This window comes from Hypanus sabinus, chromosome 31 (assembly GCF_030144855.1).
Source record: "Hypanus sabinus isolate sHypSab1 chromosome 31, sHypSab1.hap1, whole genome shotgun sequence".
NCBI lineage: Eukaryota > Metazoa > Chordata > Chondrichthyes > Myliobatiformes > Dasyatidae > Hypanus > Hypanus sabinus.
The window spans coordinates 26,383,256-26,403,020 of record NC_082736.1 but is presented as its reverse complement, the minus strand read 5'-3'; the positions used below and the strand labels follow the sequence as shown (position 1 = coordinate 26,403,020).

General features: G+C 48.7%; 1 protein-coding gene across 1 annotated transcript in view; it reads left to right on the top strand.

Annotated features, from left to right (window-relative positions):
• Positions 1-14,216, top strand: part of LOC132383994 (mitogen-activated protein kinase kinase kinase 11-like) — a 48,276-nt gene extending 34,060 nt beyond the window's left edge. The window contains exon 10 of the mRNA XM_059955244.1: positions 13,235-14,216. Coding sequence (XP_059811227.1) covers positions 13,235-13,761 — 527 coding nt within the window. The 3' untranslated portion in view covers positions 13,762-14,216. The remainder of the gene's footprint in view (positions 1-13,234) is intronic.
• Positions 14,217-19,765: the final 5,549 nt, after the last annotated feature.

Sequence of the window (19,765 nt, the reverse complement as noted above, 5' to 3'; positions counted from 1 at the left end):
CATGGCCAGTAGTTTGTGCTAAATTAATCCAGTGGGGGCAATAGGTTGCACCATTCCCTGCCTGCAGGTGGCGCTGTGCTCCCATTTTTTTGGGCCATTCAGTCCAATCAGCTTGAGCTTAATTGTCATTCACCACCTATAACCGTACCCCATGGTGGGGGAGCCCAGGACCAGAGGGCACAGCCTCAGAATAGAGGCACGTCCATTCAGACTGGAGATGAGGAGGAATTACTTTAGCTGGGGGGTGGTAAATCTGTGGACTTCGGTGCCACAGGCAGCTGTGGAGGCCAAGACTTTATATATAGTTAAGGCAGAGTTTGACAAGTTCTGGGTGTGACGGGATACGGGGAGAAGGCAGGAGATTGGGGTCTGAGGTGGGGGCGTGAATGGCAGTGGTCCAAATGGGTAAGTTCTGCCCTTATAATTTAGGGTCTTATGGGAGTTGGATCGAATTAACTTTATTTACGACATACTATGTGCAGCCATAGTAGTCAATGCACTAAAATCAGCATGAGTTCATCAGTCTGATGGCCTGGTGGGAGAAGCTGTCCCGGAGCCTGTTGGTCCTGGCTTTTATGCTGCGGTACCGTTTCCCGGATGGTAGCAGCTGGAACAGTTTGTGGTTGGGGTGACTCGGGTCCCCGGTGATCCTTCGGGCCCTTTTCACACACCTGTCCTTGTAAATGTCCTGAATAGCGGGAAGTTCCCATCTACAGATGCGCTGGGCTGTCCGCACCACTCTCTGCAGAGTCCTGCGATTGAGGGAGATACGGTTCCCGTACCAGGCAGTGATGCAGCCGGTCAGGATGCTCTCAGTTGTGCCCCTGTAGAAAGTCCTTAGGATTTGGGGGCCCATACCAAACTTCTTCAGCTTTCTGTGGTGAAAGAGGTGCTGTTGTGCCTTTTTCACCACACAGCTGGTGTGTACAGACCACGTGAGGTCCTCGGTGATGTGGATGCTGAGGAACTTGAAGCTGGTCACCCTCTCAACCCCAGATCTATTGATGTCAATAGGGGTTAGCCTGTCTCCATTCCTCCTGTAATCCACAACTGGCTCCTTTGCTGCTGAGGGGCATCACCGAACGAAGCAGCGTTCACCTGTACTAAGGTGCACAACGCAGTACCTATGACCCGCACACGACACGTGAAGTGGTATTATCGCAAATAAGGTACATCTGTGACACAATTTGTGGTGGTTTTTCGTGCCTCACAAACAACCAGGAGACGCAGAAGATTCTTCAAGAAGGGTTAAACTTTAATTTGCAAATCAAAGCTGAGACAGTCATTGAGCTAGTCGCTGATTGCCCACCGATTCTCCGACACGGCATTTTTTATAGTATTTGTCCAGTTGTATTAGCATATGTAATCGATCTATAGTTGAGTATTGCAGGTACTACACATATTACACGTACATCATGTCCCTATTGTTCCTATCAATTGGCTTAATCATGTTCTAATCTACATCTCTTAGCTACCTCTCATTAACATACCTTTGTCTTCTACATTTTTAAGACTTCAGTCTCCTACCAAATTGGGGACATGCATAGCAAACTGACTAGCTACACAGCAAATGATACAAGTTTTATACTCCATAATATTTTTATACTCCAATATATTCCCCCTTTGAGACCCAGAGGAAGAAGACTAAGAGTCCGCGCACAAAAGCCTCAATAAACTCAAGCATTTACTCCCAAATCTCGGGTAAACTGTAATTTTCTGCGCCAAGACCTCAAAGTATTCTCTCCCTGCTACCCTGGGCCGCTGAGCCAAAAACCTGTCCCTCTGTACCTGAGACAGGCAAAAAGACTCAGAAGCCCTTACAATCTACTCCCACACTGTCGTTTTGCTCTTGTTCATCCTGCAGGTGTTGTAGGCTGTAACGATACATTTTTGGTGTTTCTTTCTCCACTAAGCTTGCTTCAGTAATTGCCACGAGCAGGGGAAATTGTTTGGTTGCAGCACGCACTACAAGAGATTTGAGACAAGGAGGAGAACAGCACAGCACAAGCGCACAGCTCAACAATACAATACTGACAGTGATTGCTATTTTAGTCAGCCATGCTCCCAATCCTCCGAGTCTACTTTCTAACCCGTCAAATAACTGATGTTCAAATCCTGCATTCTGTTTGACCTCCGTCCGCAGATTCTTTAATTTATTCATTGCTTTAGTAAATGATCCTTCTGGGCTAGTATTGTTCGGTATGAAAGTGCAGCATTGTTCTCCAAACATTACACACACACCCCCTTTTTCTGCCAAAAGCCAATCCAGTACCTGTCTGTTTTGCCACGCCATCCTGCTAGTTGCATCTGGCTGTTGCCCCAAGGCCTCCAGTGCATCATCGGTGTAGTTGATGAATCTCTGTTGATTGTACTATATATAGTTTATCCATTCAATATTTTTGCTTATCCCTATCACAGCTATGATAGCTTCCCAGTGAACATCTCATGCGGTGTCAGGCATGTCATTCGATTAGTTTGCATGCGGTAACTCATCAATGCTAACGGTAAAGCATCAACCCAATTAAGTTTAGTGTCTGCACAAATTTTGTTTAGTTTGGCTTTCAGGGTTCCATTAATTCTCTCTACCATGCCCTGCGACTGAGGGTGGTAAACACATCCAAATCTTTGCTTTATCCTCAGCGCCTGTAGTACCAGTTTGACCACTTTCTGGATAAAAGCTGAACCACTGTCTGAGCTAACTCCTGTAGGTATTCCAAACCTTGGGATCACTTCATTTGTCAGAAATTTTACCACTTTCTTTGCCCCTTGATCTCTTGAAGGTACCGCCTCCACCCATCTGCTGAATCGATCAATTACTACCAGCATGTATCTTTTCCCTCTCACTGTCTTTATCATGTCTACGTAATCGATCACTAGATGTTTAAATGGTCCTTCAGGTACAGGAATGTGACCTATTGGGGTTGTAATTCCCTTCCGAACATTATTCTGTGCACATACCTCGCACTGTGACAAGACAAAGTCCACTGAAGCCTGTAAATAAGGTGACCAAAAACCATCCTTCTTTATTTTCTTTATCACTTCCCCCCTTGCACAATGGTCAACCCCATGCGCTTCTGAAATCAGAAACGTCAGTAGAGGGGTGGGCACTACCAACAAACTGTCTTCCGTGCTCCACAAGCCTTCCGGGTTCTGCTTGGCCCCTCCTTTTTCTCCACATTGTCTGTTCTGCCAAAGTTGCCTTACCTTGTATTTCAATTAGGTCCTCTACCTCAGGTTCTGGAGCTAGGCTTACCTGGGGGGCAATGACAGCTGATGTACACCCGGATGCTTTTCTGGCTGCCTCGTCTGCAGCTTCATTTCCCTATGTTATTACATCATTTCCCTTTTTATGTGTCTGGCATTTTACTATAGCCAATGCTTTAGGTTTCATTATGGCTTTTATTAAGTCTAGAATTTGCTGACAATGTTGTATGGGATCTCCACTACTTTTTTAAAAACCTCTCTGCTTCCACACTGCCCCGGACAAATGGCATACTCCATGGGCATATGCCGAATCAGTATAGATGTCTACTTTCTCACCTTCCATCATTTCACACGCAGCTGTCAGGGCTTTGATTTCCGCTAGTTGGGCTGAACACGGTTGGGGACAGGACTCCATCCTAATAATCTTATAGCTCGACTGATCCTGCTGTACGACTGAGAACCCTGCATGATTTCCATCATAGTCCCTATAACAAGAGCCTCCTACGAACAGAACCTTTTTATCTGCATCCTCCAGTGGTTCTGACCGTAAATCTGCTCTCAATTTGGCAAATGCCATCGTCTTCCCTACACAATCATGGGGTTCTCCTTCATAGTCTAAAGGGACAAAATCGGCTATATTACTGGTCGTGCATATCTGGAAATGTCAATAGCATCTGATACGCTGCTATCCTGGCTGGCGTCAGCACAAATTTCCCTCTTTCCAGCAATTCTGCTACTTTGTGGTGTGTGTACAGAGTCACGGGATAGCCCAGGGTTACAGATGATGCCTTTTCATATGCATAGTACAGCGCCACCAATCCCTGATAACAGGGTGGGTACCCCTGAGCCACCTCATCTAGTCTCGTACTGTAGTATGCTATCGGCTGCTTTGCTTTTCCTGTGCCTGGCTCTTGTGTTAGAACCGCTATGACATAACCCTCCTGTCGGTTGGATACATACAAATGAAAAACCTTCTCGTAGTCAGGCAAAGCTAATGCTGGTGCTGACTGAAATTCCTGCTTAATAGTATTGAAAGCTATCTCCGCCTCTCCGTTCCACTGTAAGCCGTTTTTCAAATTTGTATGTCCTGCTTCTTTCATTATCTTTCTCAAAGGTGCCACAATCTCAGTATATTCTCCTATCCAATCTGAGCTGCACCCTGCCATTCCCAAAAACGTCATCATCTGCCCTACAGTCTGGGGTTTGGGGGCCTTAGTTATTGCCTCAATCTGATCTGGTGCTATCGCCTTCACTCCCTTGGATATTACCCTGCCTAAGTATTCCACTTGCTGCATGCAAAATTGCAGTTTCTTTTTGGATACTTTATGTCCTCCGTGCGCCAGCTTCTCTAACAGAGTTATAGTGTCCTGCTCACACTGTTCCTTACTGTGGGAGCAAATCAACAGGTCATCCACATACTGTAACAATGTACTTTCCAATGGCATGCCCTCTAGGCCTGCCTTCAATACCTGATTAAAAACGTGTGGTGATGTTTAAATCCTTGCGGCATTCTGGTATCGGTATACTGAGCACCTCTGTAAGTAAATGCAAACAGATACTGACACTGGTCGGCTAGAGGAATGCTGAAGAAAGCTGAACACAAATCAATCACTGAAAAGTAACTTGCTTCTGGTGGAACATTAGTCAAAAGCGTGTGTGGGTTGGGGACTACCGCTGGCCAGTCCTCTACCACATCATTTACCGCTCGCAAATCATGCACCAATCTCCACTTAGATTTATCTGCTTTTAAGACTGGCAGGAACGGGGTATTGCATGGACTGTTTGTTCTTTTAAGCACTCCTATTTCAAGCAACCCCTGCACTGTCGATGCTATTCCCTCTTCCGCTTCTGGTCTTAGAGGGTATTGTGGTCTCCTGGGTGGAATTGCTCCCCTTTTCAGCCTTATTTCCACCGGACTTGCTGTTTTTATTTTCCCTACATCCGTGTCATGCTGTGACCACGGAATAGATGGCAACTCATCTAACCTTATATCGTTCTGCTGGCCTCTTTCCTTTCCCAGCAAGGGCAGGTGTGGTTGGGGAGTTATTTCGACCTCTCTCACTGTCCCTACCATATCTACACTTACCATTATTTTAATACAATTGTTGTCTTCTGATATCCACACCTCTGGTGTGATTTTCCTCCACACTGTTATGGTTTCAACACTCTTAACTAAGGGTCCTGAGTCTTTAGACTGATATCCCTTATTTACCAACAACGTTAAGTGGGGCGCAGCCTCTGGTATCCTGTACTATTTTTCCAAAAAGGTGTTCCATTTAACTTGTAAAGCTGCCCCTTGCTTTCCAATTATCACAGCCTCCCCTTCCAGGCGCTGCTGGGTACATACCTCCAGGTGCCATCTCTCCTCTAACTCCCTGTTCTGAGTCTCGTCAAAAATCACTGTACAATGTAGCCCTGGGTAATATAGCCTGCACACCCTTTTTCCATTTTTCCCTGGTTTCCTGAATCTGATCTGCGATGTCTTCTATCCAAAGGACATTAGCCTTCTCGTCTTCTCGCACTATCAATTGAGCCCCTGCTCTTTCCACACTCAGCCCATTTCTGGTGCATTCTAATTTTAATTCCAATTTCAATAAGGCAACTCTGCCTAACAAATTAATACTAGCACTGGCAAAACAATTTCTTTATTTCCCATTCTTAACTGCACTGAAGCCGTGCACTGTGTCAACTGTGTTTTCCCCGTCTTAATAAACTTTCCTGACATGGGAAGGTGAAGGGCATACTGTGGCTGTACACAAGTGTACGTGGCTCCAGTATCTATCATCATTGGTGTCAGTTGCCCTTCTAACATAACCTGAACAATGGGTTCCTCGTCTGCCTCCCTTGTTATCATTGGGTAATGTCCCTTCCCACTGGAGTTCTCGGGGCACCCCTAATACCTCGCATAGGGGTTCACAGGTCCGCCTGGGCCTGTGGGGGCTGGTCCTTGGCTAAACTTTAGTTCCCTTCTTATCGGTTCCTGCTGGTGTGTGACAGGCCATAGTGTAAATGGACAATCTCTTTTCATGTGACCTGGCTGATTACATCCCCAGCACAATCTCTCTACCTCTCTTTCCCCCTGTTTCCTCACTGGTCCCCTCTGCCCATAGCTCCTCTGTCCCCCTCCTTGGGACTTCCAGTCCTGTCTGGGCTGTTTGAATTTGGTCTGTTCCTGATAGGAACAGGAATGTGTTGTGGGAATGCTCCTCCAAAGACGTTGATTATGGGGATGAGGTTTTCTGGCCCTTGTCTTACAGTATGATCGGTTCCTCCATATAGCAGTGCTTCATCCAGTTCGATGGCTGTACTCGGACCGGTGGTTCCTGGCAGCATCTTTTTGTTTTTCTCTTTTTCCTTCTTTTTGAGCTCTTCGAGCTGCATTTGTATTAACTTTCTTTGCACCTCTTCCTGCTGCTCAGCCAACATTTCGTTTGTCTTTCCGGTATTTCTCAACCGCATGGACTACGTGGTCTCTAAATTCTTGTGGGGTCATTGACGTCAGCCCAACCACTTCCTCCAGTTTGGATTTTACTTGTGGAGGCATTGCATCCAAAATGCTATGTCGGAACAGTGAGGTCATAAATAAGCTATTCTCCACCTCTTGCTCAGTCTCCAGTCTCCACCTTTTCAACTGGTTTTCTACGTAGGCTGCTGGGTTTTCAGTGTCTCCCAGTGGATCCCCTTTAAGGCTTTGGGGTCCACTTTGGGTGGATAAAGCTTCCTGAGGGCCTGCCATACCTTCTGCCTCACTCTGTCAAACCCGTATCCATCAGTTCTCGGGTCGTTCGAGTTTACTATGCCAGCCATTTCCATTAGTTCGTTAAATTTGGAGGTTCCCATCAACCTTATCAATAGTGCCTTCAAATCTCCCATAGTCAATAATCGTCCCACCGTTTCTTCTTCAAAGGCTGTAATCCATTTCCCTGCTCCTTCATGTAGATTGGGCAGAGTGTTTTTCAGCCCTTCTAGGTCCTGGGATCCCCAAGGGATTTACTGCACTTGTCCTGATCCTTTAACTAACAACGGCATCATTCTTCCTCCCTCTTCCCACCTGCCCTGGCTCTCCTCCTCACCTGACTCCCCTTCTGTCTCAGGGTATGTCTTTACTGCCTCCCACGCAAATGTCTCCGGGGTCCTCTTCTTCCCTCGGTCTCCCTGTTGAGTCCTTCCTTTCTGTCTTGATTCAATACTTGGTTGGCCCCTGGAGTATTTTTCGAATCTCCTCTGGCAATCCCCTCTCAGTAACTTATCTGGCTCTCTCCCTACTTCTGCAATTCGCTCCCCTACCGCCTCCTTCTGCTCTTCTAGGCTTCTGCCTCCTGCCTCTTCCCCACAAATTCTCACATCCTCTCTCTCTCCACTTAACTCTTGCTCCTCCAATGAGTCACCTTCTCTTTCTTCCTGTCCGCATCTGTGCACCTGTGGCAGGGACTCCTGATCCTTACTTGTGCTTGATTCCCTTCTCTCTTGTGTTTTTCCAAGACTCTCATCTCCTTTTTTTTTCCACTTCCTCTTGAATGCCTCATCTCTTCCTGCCCTGAAGAGCCACTTTCTTTTCTAGTCTGTTTATTTCTATGGTATAACCGCTACTCCTCATATTCCTTTTCCTCTCTCAAGTATTTCATCCGTTCAATCCCTTCTTCCATTTCTGTCTGTACCTGTTCTATCTTCATCTTTTCTGCCTGTATCTCCTTCCATATCGCTGCTTTTTCCTTCTCGTATTGTCTTCTTTCCTCCTCATTATCCCAAACTTGTACTTCTCCCTGCATGTTTACTGTTCCCGTCAGCAGGGGGCCTAAGCAGTGCCTTCCTCATTATAGGGAGGGGGCTTTTCTGTTTCTGTCGCATCCGGGTACGGAGCTGAAGCCAGCTTCTCACGGTACCTTCCTCTCTCTCTAACAGGCTGTTTTTCCAGCACCTTAGTGTCTTCCTCGCTTGTAATCAATATTCTACCTGTCCTCCTCAGCCTTTCTCCCTCCGTTCTGAAGAGTTTTAGCACTTCCATTTCTCGTTCTCTTTTTTGCCCTCTTTTCTTAGATTTATCTTTTGGTTTGTAATTTTTAATTAGTCCCTCCATTTCTTCGCACAAACTTACATCAAACGTTCCTACTCTTGGCCACTTTGTGACCAGGTTATTGGTTCTTTTTCCCCATTTTTCTGAAGTTTTTGTGATCTCATTATTAATTAACGGGAATTTTTTACTCAGAATCTCTACTGCCGTCCCTCTACCTGTCATGTTATTCTCTGTTTTTAAGGTATTTCAGAGATTCACAGTTTGTTTACTGGATAATATTACTTACTCTAATTCTACGCCTAGTCTAACACCACGTGGACTTTTTCTTCCCAGGTTAACACCACGTGGACTTTTTCTACACTAAATTCACTCTAATTCTAACACCATGTGGACTTTTTCTTCCTATAACACCACATGGGCTTTTTCTTAACTAAACTTACTCTAATTCTATGCCTAGTCTATCGTCTATCTACCAGCGCTTTAAACTATATATTGGACTGTCCTTGTTTCCTATTCTGTTCTGCTCGTGCAGACCTCTATTCAGAGCGGTATCCACAGAACTTTCTCTTTGCACCTCACCCATTCAGACCCTTATCTCTTAAGGCGGTATCCATGAGGATTTTCTACTCTAAACACTTCGCCCGTTCAGACCCTTATCTCTTAAGGCGGTATCCACGAGGATTTTCTATTCTACTTTCCCTGCCCGTTCAGACCCTTATCTCTTAAGGCGGTATCCACGAGGATTTTCTACTCTAAACACCTCACCCGTTCAGACCCTTATCTCTTAAGGCGGTATCCACGAGGATTTTCTACTCTAAACACCTCACCCATCCAGACCCTTATCTCTTAAGGCGGTATCCACGAGGATTTTCTACTCTAAACACCTCGCCCGTTCAGACCCTTATCTCTTAAGGCGGTATCCACGAGGATTTTCTACTCTAAACACCTCACCCATTCAGACCCTTATCTCTTAAGGCGGTATCCACGAGGATTTTCTACTCTAAACACCTCGCCCGTTCAGACCCTTATCTCTTAAGGCGGTATCCACGAGGATTTTCTATTCTACTTTCCCTGCCCGTTCAGACCCTTATCTCTTAAGGCGGTATCCACGAGGATTTTCTACTCTACTTTCCCTGCCCGTTCAGCCTTTCGTTTCGTACGAAGTGGGATTTACCAACACCACGTGGACTTTTTCTTAACTTCTTATTAACTTATTTGTACTTCACTGCATTGTTCTTGATCAATCCTCTGAGCCTCCTGTTAACCCCCAATTCTGCCAGATTCTTTGGACCAGAGAGACCCTTCGGCCGTGGTTCCACACTTCTGAGACTCCAAGACCTCCCCAAAACCAACAGAATTCTTAGTCCAAATTGTCGCAAAAGCGCTTAATTTTTGTTTGGGTGCACCCTTAATTCTGTTAGCCTTGTGGGGGTCCCTAGAGGACTGGGAAGCGTCCCCCAAATTGCCGTTTCCTTTCCGCGGGTCTCTTTCCAGTCCTGCCGCGGTCGCCAATAATGTTGTGCTTTTCGTGCCTCACAAATGACTGGGAGACGCAGAAGATTCTTCAAGAAGGGTTAAACTTTAATTTGCAAATCAAAGCTGAGACAGTCATTGAGCTAGTCGTTGATTGCCCACCGATCTCTGGACACAGCATTTTTTGTAGTATTTCTATAGTTGAGTATTACAGGTACTACACGTACTACACGTACATCATGTCCCTGTTGTTCCTATCAATTGGCTTAATCATGTTCTAATCTACATCTCTTAGCTACCTCTCATTAACATACCATTGTCTTCTACATTTTTAAGACTTCAGTCTCCTACCAAATTGGGTACATGCACAGCAAATAATAAACTCAGAACTGAGCAATGTTCTAATCTACATTTCTTTAGCTATCTCTCATTAAGATTCCTAAGATTTCATTCTAATAAATTGGGTACATGCATAGCAAACTGACTAGCTACACAGCAAATGATACAAGTTTTATACTCCATAATATTTTTATACTATTTGAAAAGTAAACGGTGTACCGCTTGAGACCTGACGAGACCTGGGAGTTCTCACGGCCTGGTGGGCGGTGGTGGGTGGGGGGTGGGGAGTAGAATCGGTTCCCTGTCCCCAGAGTCCCTGTCCTACGGTTACGGTTCCTCCCACCGTCAGGTGGGAGGTCAAAGAGATTGCTGGAGGGGCGGGAGGGGTAAATATCTCAAATGGTTGAAAGAGAGAGACCCCCCCCCCCTATCATCCGCTCAGCAGTCCTCCTCACAATCCTCTTGTGGTGAGATGCCTCACAGTTTCCCTCCCAGCTGGTCAGGTCACTCTCGCGGGTGCACCTGTAAGATTCGGTTAGGATTCCGCCAGCCGCCGCCCCCTCCCCGTCGGCCGATCTCCGCGGTGTCGCCTGCGAACTTGATGTTCGAACCTAGGGGGCGCCGGTGCTCAGCTCGTTGGCACTGGGGGTGCTACAGCCAATACGGACTCCCCCCCCCCACCCCGTCAATCCTGCCCCTCCTCAGCCAATCCCCACCCCCCCTCCTGAATTCTCACACGTGCCTAGCACTTGGCACCGGGTTCATCTCTAACCACCCGCCTACAGGCCATCAGCCCTCTTGGCTTGGCGATGTGGTCCACGGTCCGCTCTCCTCGCCGGTTGGATTCCCCCTTCAGCACTCCAACTCACCGGCCGGCGTCTCGCTACAAACCCCACCCACTCACCTGGATTCACCAATCACCTGCCAGTGTCTCACTTCAAACCCCACCCACTCACCTGGATTCACCAATCACCTGCCAGTGTCTCACCTCAAACCCCACCCACTCACGTGGATTCACCAATCACCTCCCAGTGTCTCACTTCAATTCCCACCCCACCCACTCACCGATCACCTGCCACTCACCTCAAACCCCACCCACTCACCTGGATTCACCAATCACCTGCCAGTATCTCACTTCAAACCCCACCCTCTCACCTGGATTCACCTATCACCTGCCAGTATCTCACTTCAAACCCCACCCTCTCACCTGAATTCACCTATCACCTGCCAGTGTCTCACTTCAAACCCCACCCACTCACCTTGATTTACCTATCACCTCCCAGTATCTCACTTCAAACCCCACCCTCTCACCTGGATTCACCAATCACCTGCCAGTGTCTCACCTCAAACCCCACCCACTCACCTGGATTCACCTATCACCTGCCAGTATCTCACTTCAAACCCCACCCTCTCACCTGAATTCACCTATCACCTGCCAGTGTCTCACTTCAAACCCCACCCACTCACCTTGATTTACCTATCACCTGCCAGTATCTCACTTCAAACCCCACCCTCTCACCTGGATTCACCTATCACCTGCCAGTATCTCACTTCAAACCCCACCCTCTCACCTGGATTCACCTATCACCTGCCAGTATCTCACTTCAAACCCCACCCTCTCACCTGAATTCACCTATCACCTGCCAGTGTCTCACTTCAAACCCCACCCACTCACCTTGATTTACCTATCACCTCCCAGTATCTCACTTCAAACCCCACCCTCTCACCTGGATTCACCAATCACCTGCCAGTGTCTCACCTCAAACCCCACCCACTCACCTGGATTCACCTATCACCTGCCAGTATCTCACTTCAAACCCCACCCTCTCACCTGAATTCACCTATCACCTGCCAGTGTCTCACTTCAAATCCCACCCACTCACCTTGATTTACCTATCACCTGCCAGTATCTCACTTCAAACCCCACCCTCTCACCTGGATTCACCTATCACCTGCCAGTATCTCACTTCAAACCCCACCCTCTCACCTGAATTCACCTATCACCTGCCAGTGTCTCACTTCAAACCCCACCCATTCACCTTGATTTACCTATCACCTCCCAGTATCTCACTTCAAACCCCGCCCACTCACCTGGTCTCACCAATCACCTGCCACCTTGCATTCCTCCCCCTCCTTCTCCCTCCCTCTCCGGTTCTCGAGAAGGGTCTCGGCCCGAAATGTCAACCGTCAACTCCCCTCCGCTAGATGCTGCCCGACTTGCTGAGTTCCTCCAGCAGATTCACGTGTGTGTTGCCTCAGCTGCCCATCCCTCGTAATCCTGGGGAGATTTTTGTTGGGTCCGGACCCTTGTAAATTAATTTGAATGTTGGGCACTTGCAGGGGCACAGGGACCTGAGGCTCGGTGGTGGGGTGGTTAGCACAATGGGTTACAGTGCAGGCAACCAGGGTTCAAACCCCACTGCCTACAGTAAGGAGTTTGGATCGGGTTTCCTCCAGGTGCTCTGGTTACTGCCCGAAGACCTACCGGTTGGTTATAACCATATAACAATCACAGCACGGAAACAGGCCATCTCGGCCCTCCTAGTCCGTGCCGAACTCTTAATCTCACCTAGTCCCACCTACCCGCACTCAGCCCATAACCCTTCACTCCTTTCCTGTCCATATACCCATCCAATTTTACCTTAAATGACACAACTGAACTGGCCTCAACTACTTCTTCAGGAGGCTCATTCCACACAGCTATCACTCTCTGAGTAAAGAAATACCCCCTCGTGTTTCCCTTAAACTTCTGCCCCCTAACTCTCAAATCATGTCCTCTCGTTTGAATCTCCCCTACTCTCAATGGAAACAGCCTATTCAAGTCAACTCTATCTATCCCTCTCAAAATTTTAAATACCTCGATCAAATCCCCCCTCAACCTTCTACGCTCCAATGAATAGAGACCTAACTTGTTCAACCTTTCTCTGTAACTTAGGTGCTGAAACCCAGGTAACATCCTAGTAAATCGTCACTGCACTCTCTCTAATTTATTGATATCTTTCCTATAATTCGGTGACCAGAACTGCACACAATATTCCAAATTTGGCCTTACCAATGCCTTGTAAATTGTTCCATTTAGGGTTAAATCACAGGTATTATTAAACTTTATTAAAATTTAAATTAAAAATTAAAAGTTATTAAAATTTATTATTTGATGTTGATAATGAGTTGGTCTTTACCTCTCCCTTTCTCCGTTCCTTCCAGGAGAGACTACCTCCCCCATCAGGCTGAGGGACCAGCACACGTCCGGCTTCTCTGAACACAGGCACCCCTGGGCCTGGCAGCGGGCGGAGCACCCCAAGATGGCGGCCCTCCCCCGGCCCCGGCCCTCCCCGGCTCGAGCCAGGATCGACCCCTGGAGCTGCGTCTCCACCGGCCCCAGCGACCAGGGCCGGGCGCCGGACCCCTTCGCCTCGCCGGGGCCGCGGCCACCGACGCCCGGCAACCCCTTCCGCTCACCGGCGACCCCGCCCCAGCAGAGCGGCGTGGCCTGGGGGCACCTCCAGGCCCCGGGGCCCAGGAACCCCTTCACCCCGTTCCCGCCACCTGCCGCCGGCCCCTTCGCTGCCGCAGCCAACGGAGCTGGCTTCCCGAGCTGCCCCTTCTCCGGACTCGTGTTCAGCCCCTCCGGGGGGCCTCCGCCGGCCACCCAGCACCAGAACTTCATCAACCTGGACTCCGAGACATGGGCCAAGGACTTCCTCCCACCCGGCTGGTCAGAGCAGGGTTGAGGACTCGCCAGTCTCGATTGGAAGCGTTTTTCCCACTTCCCCCCCACTTCCCCGTACCTCGGACTCCATCCACCGAACCATAAGTGACAGGCGCCAGGTGGGAATGACCTTCCCCGGGCCGTGGAGCAAACTCCGAGGGCGTCAGAGGGCCGGTTCGGGGTGCCAGGAGGCAGCAAGGGACAACGGGGCTGGGGGAACTTTGCCGAGCCGGGACGAAACTGGGACGCGCGGGCGCGAGGCGCTCCCTCGCCGGTGCGTTCACCCGCAAAGCGCGGGTGGTGGCGGAGGGGCGGAGGGGAGGGGGACGCAGAACGAGGGAACGCGGCCTCTCGGCTGAGCAGGACCCGCGGGCGGTCGTGGTATTTTTAGGAAAATACGTTTTACAAAAGAGGGACCAAAAAAAATATTATTATTATTATTATTATTATTATTATTAAATAAAACTTTCTGACCTCTCTCTGTTGATTTATTTGCTCTCAGTGCCTGGACTCCAGGTTCTGAGTTCTAGTATCACATCTGTTTGGGAATCGTTTCTATCTCCTGAATATCCTTCTCCCCCACACTGAATGGTTGAGACGCACTTCTTGCTGTTTAAACATATACATACCATAGAAACACAGAGCATTACAGCACAGAAACAGGCCTTTCGGCCCTTCTTGGCTGTGCCGAACCATTTTTCTGCCTAGTCCCACTGACCTGCATATCCCTCCATACCCCTCTCATCCACGTACCTGTCCAAGTTTTTCTTAAATGTCAAAAGTGAGCTCACGTTTACCACTTCATCTGGCAGCTCATTCCACACTCCCACCACTCTCTGTGTGAAGAAGCCCCCCACCAATGTTCCCTTTAAACTTTTCTCCTTCACCCTTAACCCATGTCCTCTGGTTTTTTCTCCCCTGGCCTCAGTGGAAAAAGCCTGCTTGCATTCACTCTATCTATACCCATCATAATTTTATACACCTCTGTCAAATCTCCCCTCATTCTCCTACGCTCCGGGGAATAAAGTCCTAACCTATTCAACCTTTCTCTGTAACTCAGTTTCTCAAGTCCCGGCAGCATCCTCGTAAACCTTCTCTGCACTCTTTCAACCTTATTAATATCCTTCCTGTCATTCGGTGACCAAAACTGCACACAATACTCCAAATTCGGCCTCACCAATGTCTTATACAACCTCACCATAACATTCCAACTCTTATACTCAATACTTTGATTTATAAAGGCCAATGTACCAAAAGCTCTCTTTACACCCTATCTACCTGTGACGCCACTGTTAGGGAATTATGTAACTGTACTCCCAGATCCCTCTGTTCAACTGCACACCTCAGTGCCCTACCATTTACCTTGTACCAAATGAAGCAATGTTCCTCCGGACCAAGGTGCACAACACAAGACATGCAGTGCCCTGCAAAAGTCTTAGGTACAAAGCTAAGATGCCTAAGGCTTCTGCACAGTGCTGAATTTGTCAGCAGAGAGCCGGTTTGTAAATCTGGCGGGAGCATAATGAGTTCAATGGATAGAGGGGAACAGGTGGATGTCGTATACTTGGATTTCCAGAAGGCGTTCGATAAGGTGCCGCACGAGAGACTTATAAATAAGATGTGGATGCATGGAGTCGGAGGGAGTGTATTGGTGTGGATAGTGGATTGGTTGACCGATAGAAGGCAGAGAGTTGGTATAAATGGGTGTTTCTCCGGTTGGCAGTCAGTGGTGAGTGGGGTACCGCAGGGGTCGGTGCTGGGCCCCACAGCTGTTTACCGTTTACATTGATGATTTGGAAGAGAGGACTGAGTGTAATGTAGCAAAATTTGCTGCTGACACTAAACCGAGTGGAAAAGCAAATTGTACAGAGGAGGTGGAGAGTCTGCAGAGGGATATAGATAGGTTAAGTGAGTGGGCCAAGGTCTGGAATAATGTTGGTAAATGTGAGATCATCCACTTTGAAAGGAATAATAGAAGAGCAGATTATTATTTAAACGGTGAAAGATTGCAGCATGCTGTTGTGCAGAGGGACTTGGAAGAATTTGTGCATGAATCGCAAAAAGTTGGCTTGCAGGTACAGCAGGTTATTAAGAAGGCAAACGGAATGTTGACCTTCATTGGTGGAGGGATTGAATTGAAGAGCAGGGAGGTTATGTTGCAACTGTACAGGGTACTGGTGAGGCTGCACCTGGAGTACTGTGTGCAGTTCTGGTCTCCTTACTCGAGGAAGGATATACTGGCTTTGGAGGCGGTGCAGAGGAGGTTCACCATGTTGAGTCCAGAGATGGGGGGTTAGACTATGAGGAGAGATTGAGTCACCTGGGACTGTACTCACTGGAATTCAGAAGAATGAGAGGAGATCTTATAGAAACATATAAAATTATAAAGGGATAGTTAGAAGAATGAGAGGGGACCTTATAGAAACATACAAAATTTTGAAAGGGATAGATAAGATAGAAGTCTGGTTCTGCCACCCCTCCCAACCCCTGGCTCTCCGTCTCTGCCCCCTGCCCACAGCACTCCACCCTCGCCGTTCCCAACTTTGTTTCAGAACATAAAAAAAAAGGAGCAGGAATCGGCCATCTGGCCCGTCGAGCCTGCTCCGCCATTCAATAAGATCGTGGCTGATCTGACCATCGACTCATCTCCACCTAAATGGCCTTTTCCCCACGACCCTTAATTCCCCTACTATCCAACCTTGTCTTAAATATATTTACCGAGGCAGCCTCCACTGCTTCCCTGGGCAGAGAATTCCACAGATTCCCCACTCTCTGGGAAAAGCAGTTCCTCCTCATCTCCGTCCTAAATCTACTCCCCCGAATCCTGAGGATACGTCCCCTCGTTCTAGTGCCATCTACCAGTGGAAAGAGCTTTCCTGCCTCTATCTTATCCAACCCTTTCAAAATTTTATATTTCTATAAGATCTCCTCTCATTCTTCTGAATTCCAGCGAGTACAGTCCCAGGCGACTCAATCTCTCCTCATAGGTTAACCCCTTCATCCCTGGAATCAATCTGGTGAACCTTCTCTGAGCCACCTCCAAAGCCAGTACAGCTGTCCCCCACTTTACAAATGGTCACTTTATGCCACTTCGCTTTAACAAAAGGCCTACATTAGTAACCTGTTTTCGCATTACAAAGAGAATTGCCGCTTTTACGAAAATTTTCCCATATAAATGAATGGTTCTTCGCTCTACGGCTTAAGAAAGGTTTCATGGGAACGCTCTACCTTTGTAAAGTGGGGGGGGGGAACACCAGTATATCCTTCCTCAAGCAAGGAGACCAGAACTGCAAGCAGTACTCCAGGTGCGGCCTCACCAGTACCCTGCACAGTTGCAACGAACTGGCCGCTGGTATGTTGGTCACCATTAAAGGGGGAATCTCAATTAAGTAGGCCTGAGGAAGGGTCTTGGCCTGAAACGTCGACTGTTTGATCTTTTCCACACAGAAGCTGTCTGGCTTTCTGAGATCCTCCATTTTTGTGTGTGTGTGTTGCCATAGAAACAGGTTCTTCGGCCTACCTCGTCGATGCCAACCACCATGCCTTCCTCCGCCAAAGCCGCCTGCCCGTAGTAATTCCTTATCCCTCCCCGCCCTGCTCACTCAAGGGCTGCCCAGATACCACACGCGTTTCAACTTTTCACTTCTCCGGCACTTTGCCTGGCAGGCAGCTCTCCCAAAACACACAGTCAGTGACTTTGTCCAAAAGCAGCCAGGCAGTGATTAGTTCTGGCAACTCAGGAAGATTCTTTGCATCACTTCAAGCAGTTACGTAACTTTTTAGTTTCACAAGTCTCTGGTTTACCTTTCACAACTTGCAAAACCCACAATATGTATTAATTTTCTTCTTTTTTTCCCCCCTGAGATCCAGCACGGAATGTCTTCCGGCCACACAAGCTACACCACCCAGCGGCCCAACTATTTAACCCCAGCCTTGGCACAGGGCAATTCACCATGACTATTTAACCTACCAGTCGGTACATCTTTATACTGTGGGAGGAAACTGGAGCACCCGGAGGAAACCCGCGCGGTCACGGGGGAGAACGTACACACTCCTCACAGGCAGCGGCAGGAATTGAAATCTGAACTCCCAACGCCCTGAGGTGAAATAATGTCATACCTGACTCTGGCCGGAGTTGGATTTTACTAGTTCCTAATCTGAATCCTTCTGCTTCTTAATCTGAGTCCTCTGCCCTGGGCCAGTCTTTCAAATTGTCCCCAGGAGTGGTCCACCTTCCTCTCCCAGGGATGAGCTTCTCTGTTGGCGTCTCTGCTGCGCTGGGCTTTTACGGGACGGGCTTGGCCAACCCTCTTCTTTTCGGGCTTGGGACCAGTCCATGGTGGAGTTCTTAGAAACAGAAAACCTACAGCATAATACAGGCCATTTGGCCCCCAATACAGGCCTTTGGCCCACAATACAGGCCTTTGGCCCACAATACAGGCCCTTTAGCCAACAATACAGGCCTTCGACCCACATTACAGTCCCTTTGGCCCACAATACAGGCCCTTTGGCCCACAATACAGGCCCTTTAGCCAACAATACAGGCCTTCGACCCACATTACAGTCCCTTTGGCCCACAATATAGGCCCTTTAGCCAACAATAAAGGCCCTTCGGCCCACAATCTGTCTTGTAAATAGTTTGGTATCATCTCATTCCCCGAGATACACTGAAAAGCTCGTCTTGCACGTTGGAGTACTGGTCGCCTCATCAAAGGAAGGTTCAGAGAGGCTGCAGAGGAGATTTACCAGGATTAGAGAGCGTGTCTTAAGAGGATGGGCTGAGCAAGTCGGGGCTTTTTGGAGTGAAGGAGGATGACAGGTGATTACAGCTTCTGATCTATAAAGCTTTCGTCCTCCCCTCCTGGCCCTATGGAGCAGAGTCTTGCAGGCCCCTTAAATCCCAAGAAACGTATCATCAAAGATGCCCCCAGAAAGATTCTGAGGAGAACGGGTGTACTAACTCCAGCGTCCTCGAGGAAGCTAACATTAACTCCACAGCCACAATCGCGACTCAACAGCAACCGCGTGCCTGCCTCCCACCTCCTGAAACTGCTCCTGTCCAGCCAGCTCAAGGATGTGGAGCGCTCTCCTTGGGGGGGGGCCTGGGGACCATACCAAGACCCACCTGAGGGTGGGCCTAGTCAACTTGACCGGATGGGAGGAACTAGCGCAGGATAGGGAGAGCTGGAGAAGGGCTGTCTTTGAGGGGGCTGCTCAAGCTCGAAGAATACCTCCACCACAGCACAATTTGACTGGACAGCCAAAGTCTTCCCCCCACCCCCAAACCCCCCCCCCCGACCCTGTGGAAGTGGCTCCTACGCGAGAGGTACTTTTGAGGGGATCAGTCTCAGCAGCTGAGGGCTCACCGCCCCTCCCAGAGTGCGGCATCCCCTCCTCGACGCCCCTCCCACCGCGTGGTTCTTTCTACCCACTGCCCCTCCATAGCATGGCGTTCCCTTCTCATCGCCCCCTCCGAGGGCGCGGCGCTCCCTCCACAGCTTCATCACTCTCTGGGGGAAGCACTTCCACCTCATCTGCTCCCCCGAATCTTGAGGCTCTGTCCCCTAGTCTCACCTACCAGCGGAAACAACTTATCGTATCCATAATTTCCTATGTTTCTGTAAGATCTCCTCCCATCCTTCTGAGTGGTACGGGCAAGCTGGATCTCAACGCTTAGGAGAAGTTTGGGCAGGTACGCGGGTGGTAGGGGTTTGGAGGGGTGTGGGGGAGGTCAATGGGACGAGGCAGTGGAATGGCTCAGGACAGGCTAGATGGGCTGAGTGGCCTCTAGTGCTCTGTGAGTCCATTGGTTGTAAATAGAAAGTGAGTCTGTAGGTTGTGGAATCAGCTCAGAGTCGAGGTGAGTGAATTTATCCACTCCGGTTCAGGAACCTGAAGGCTGAGGAAAGTCCATCTCCCACCCCCCCCCCCCCATCCTCATCACATTCTACAGGGGTTGTATTGAGAGCACCCTGAGCAGCTGCATCACTGCCCGGTTCGGAAATTGCACCGTCTCGGATCGCAAG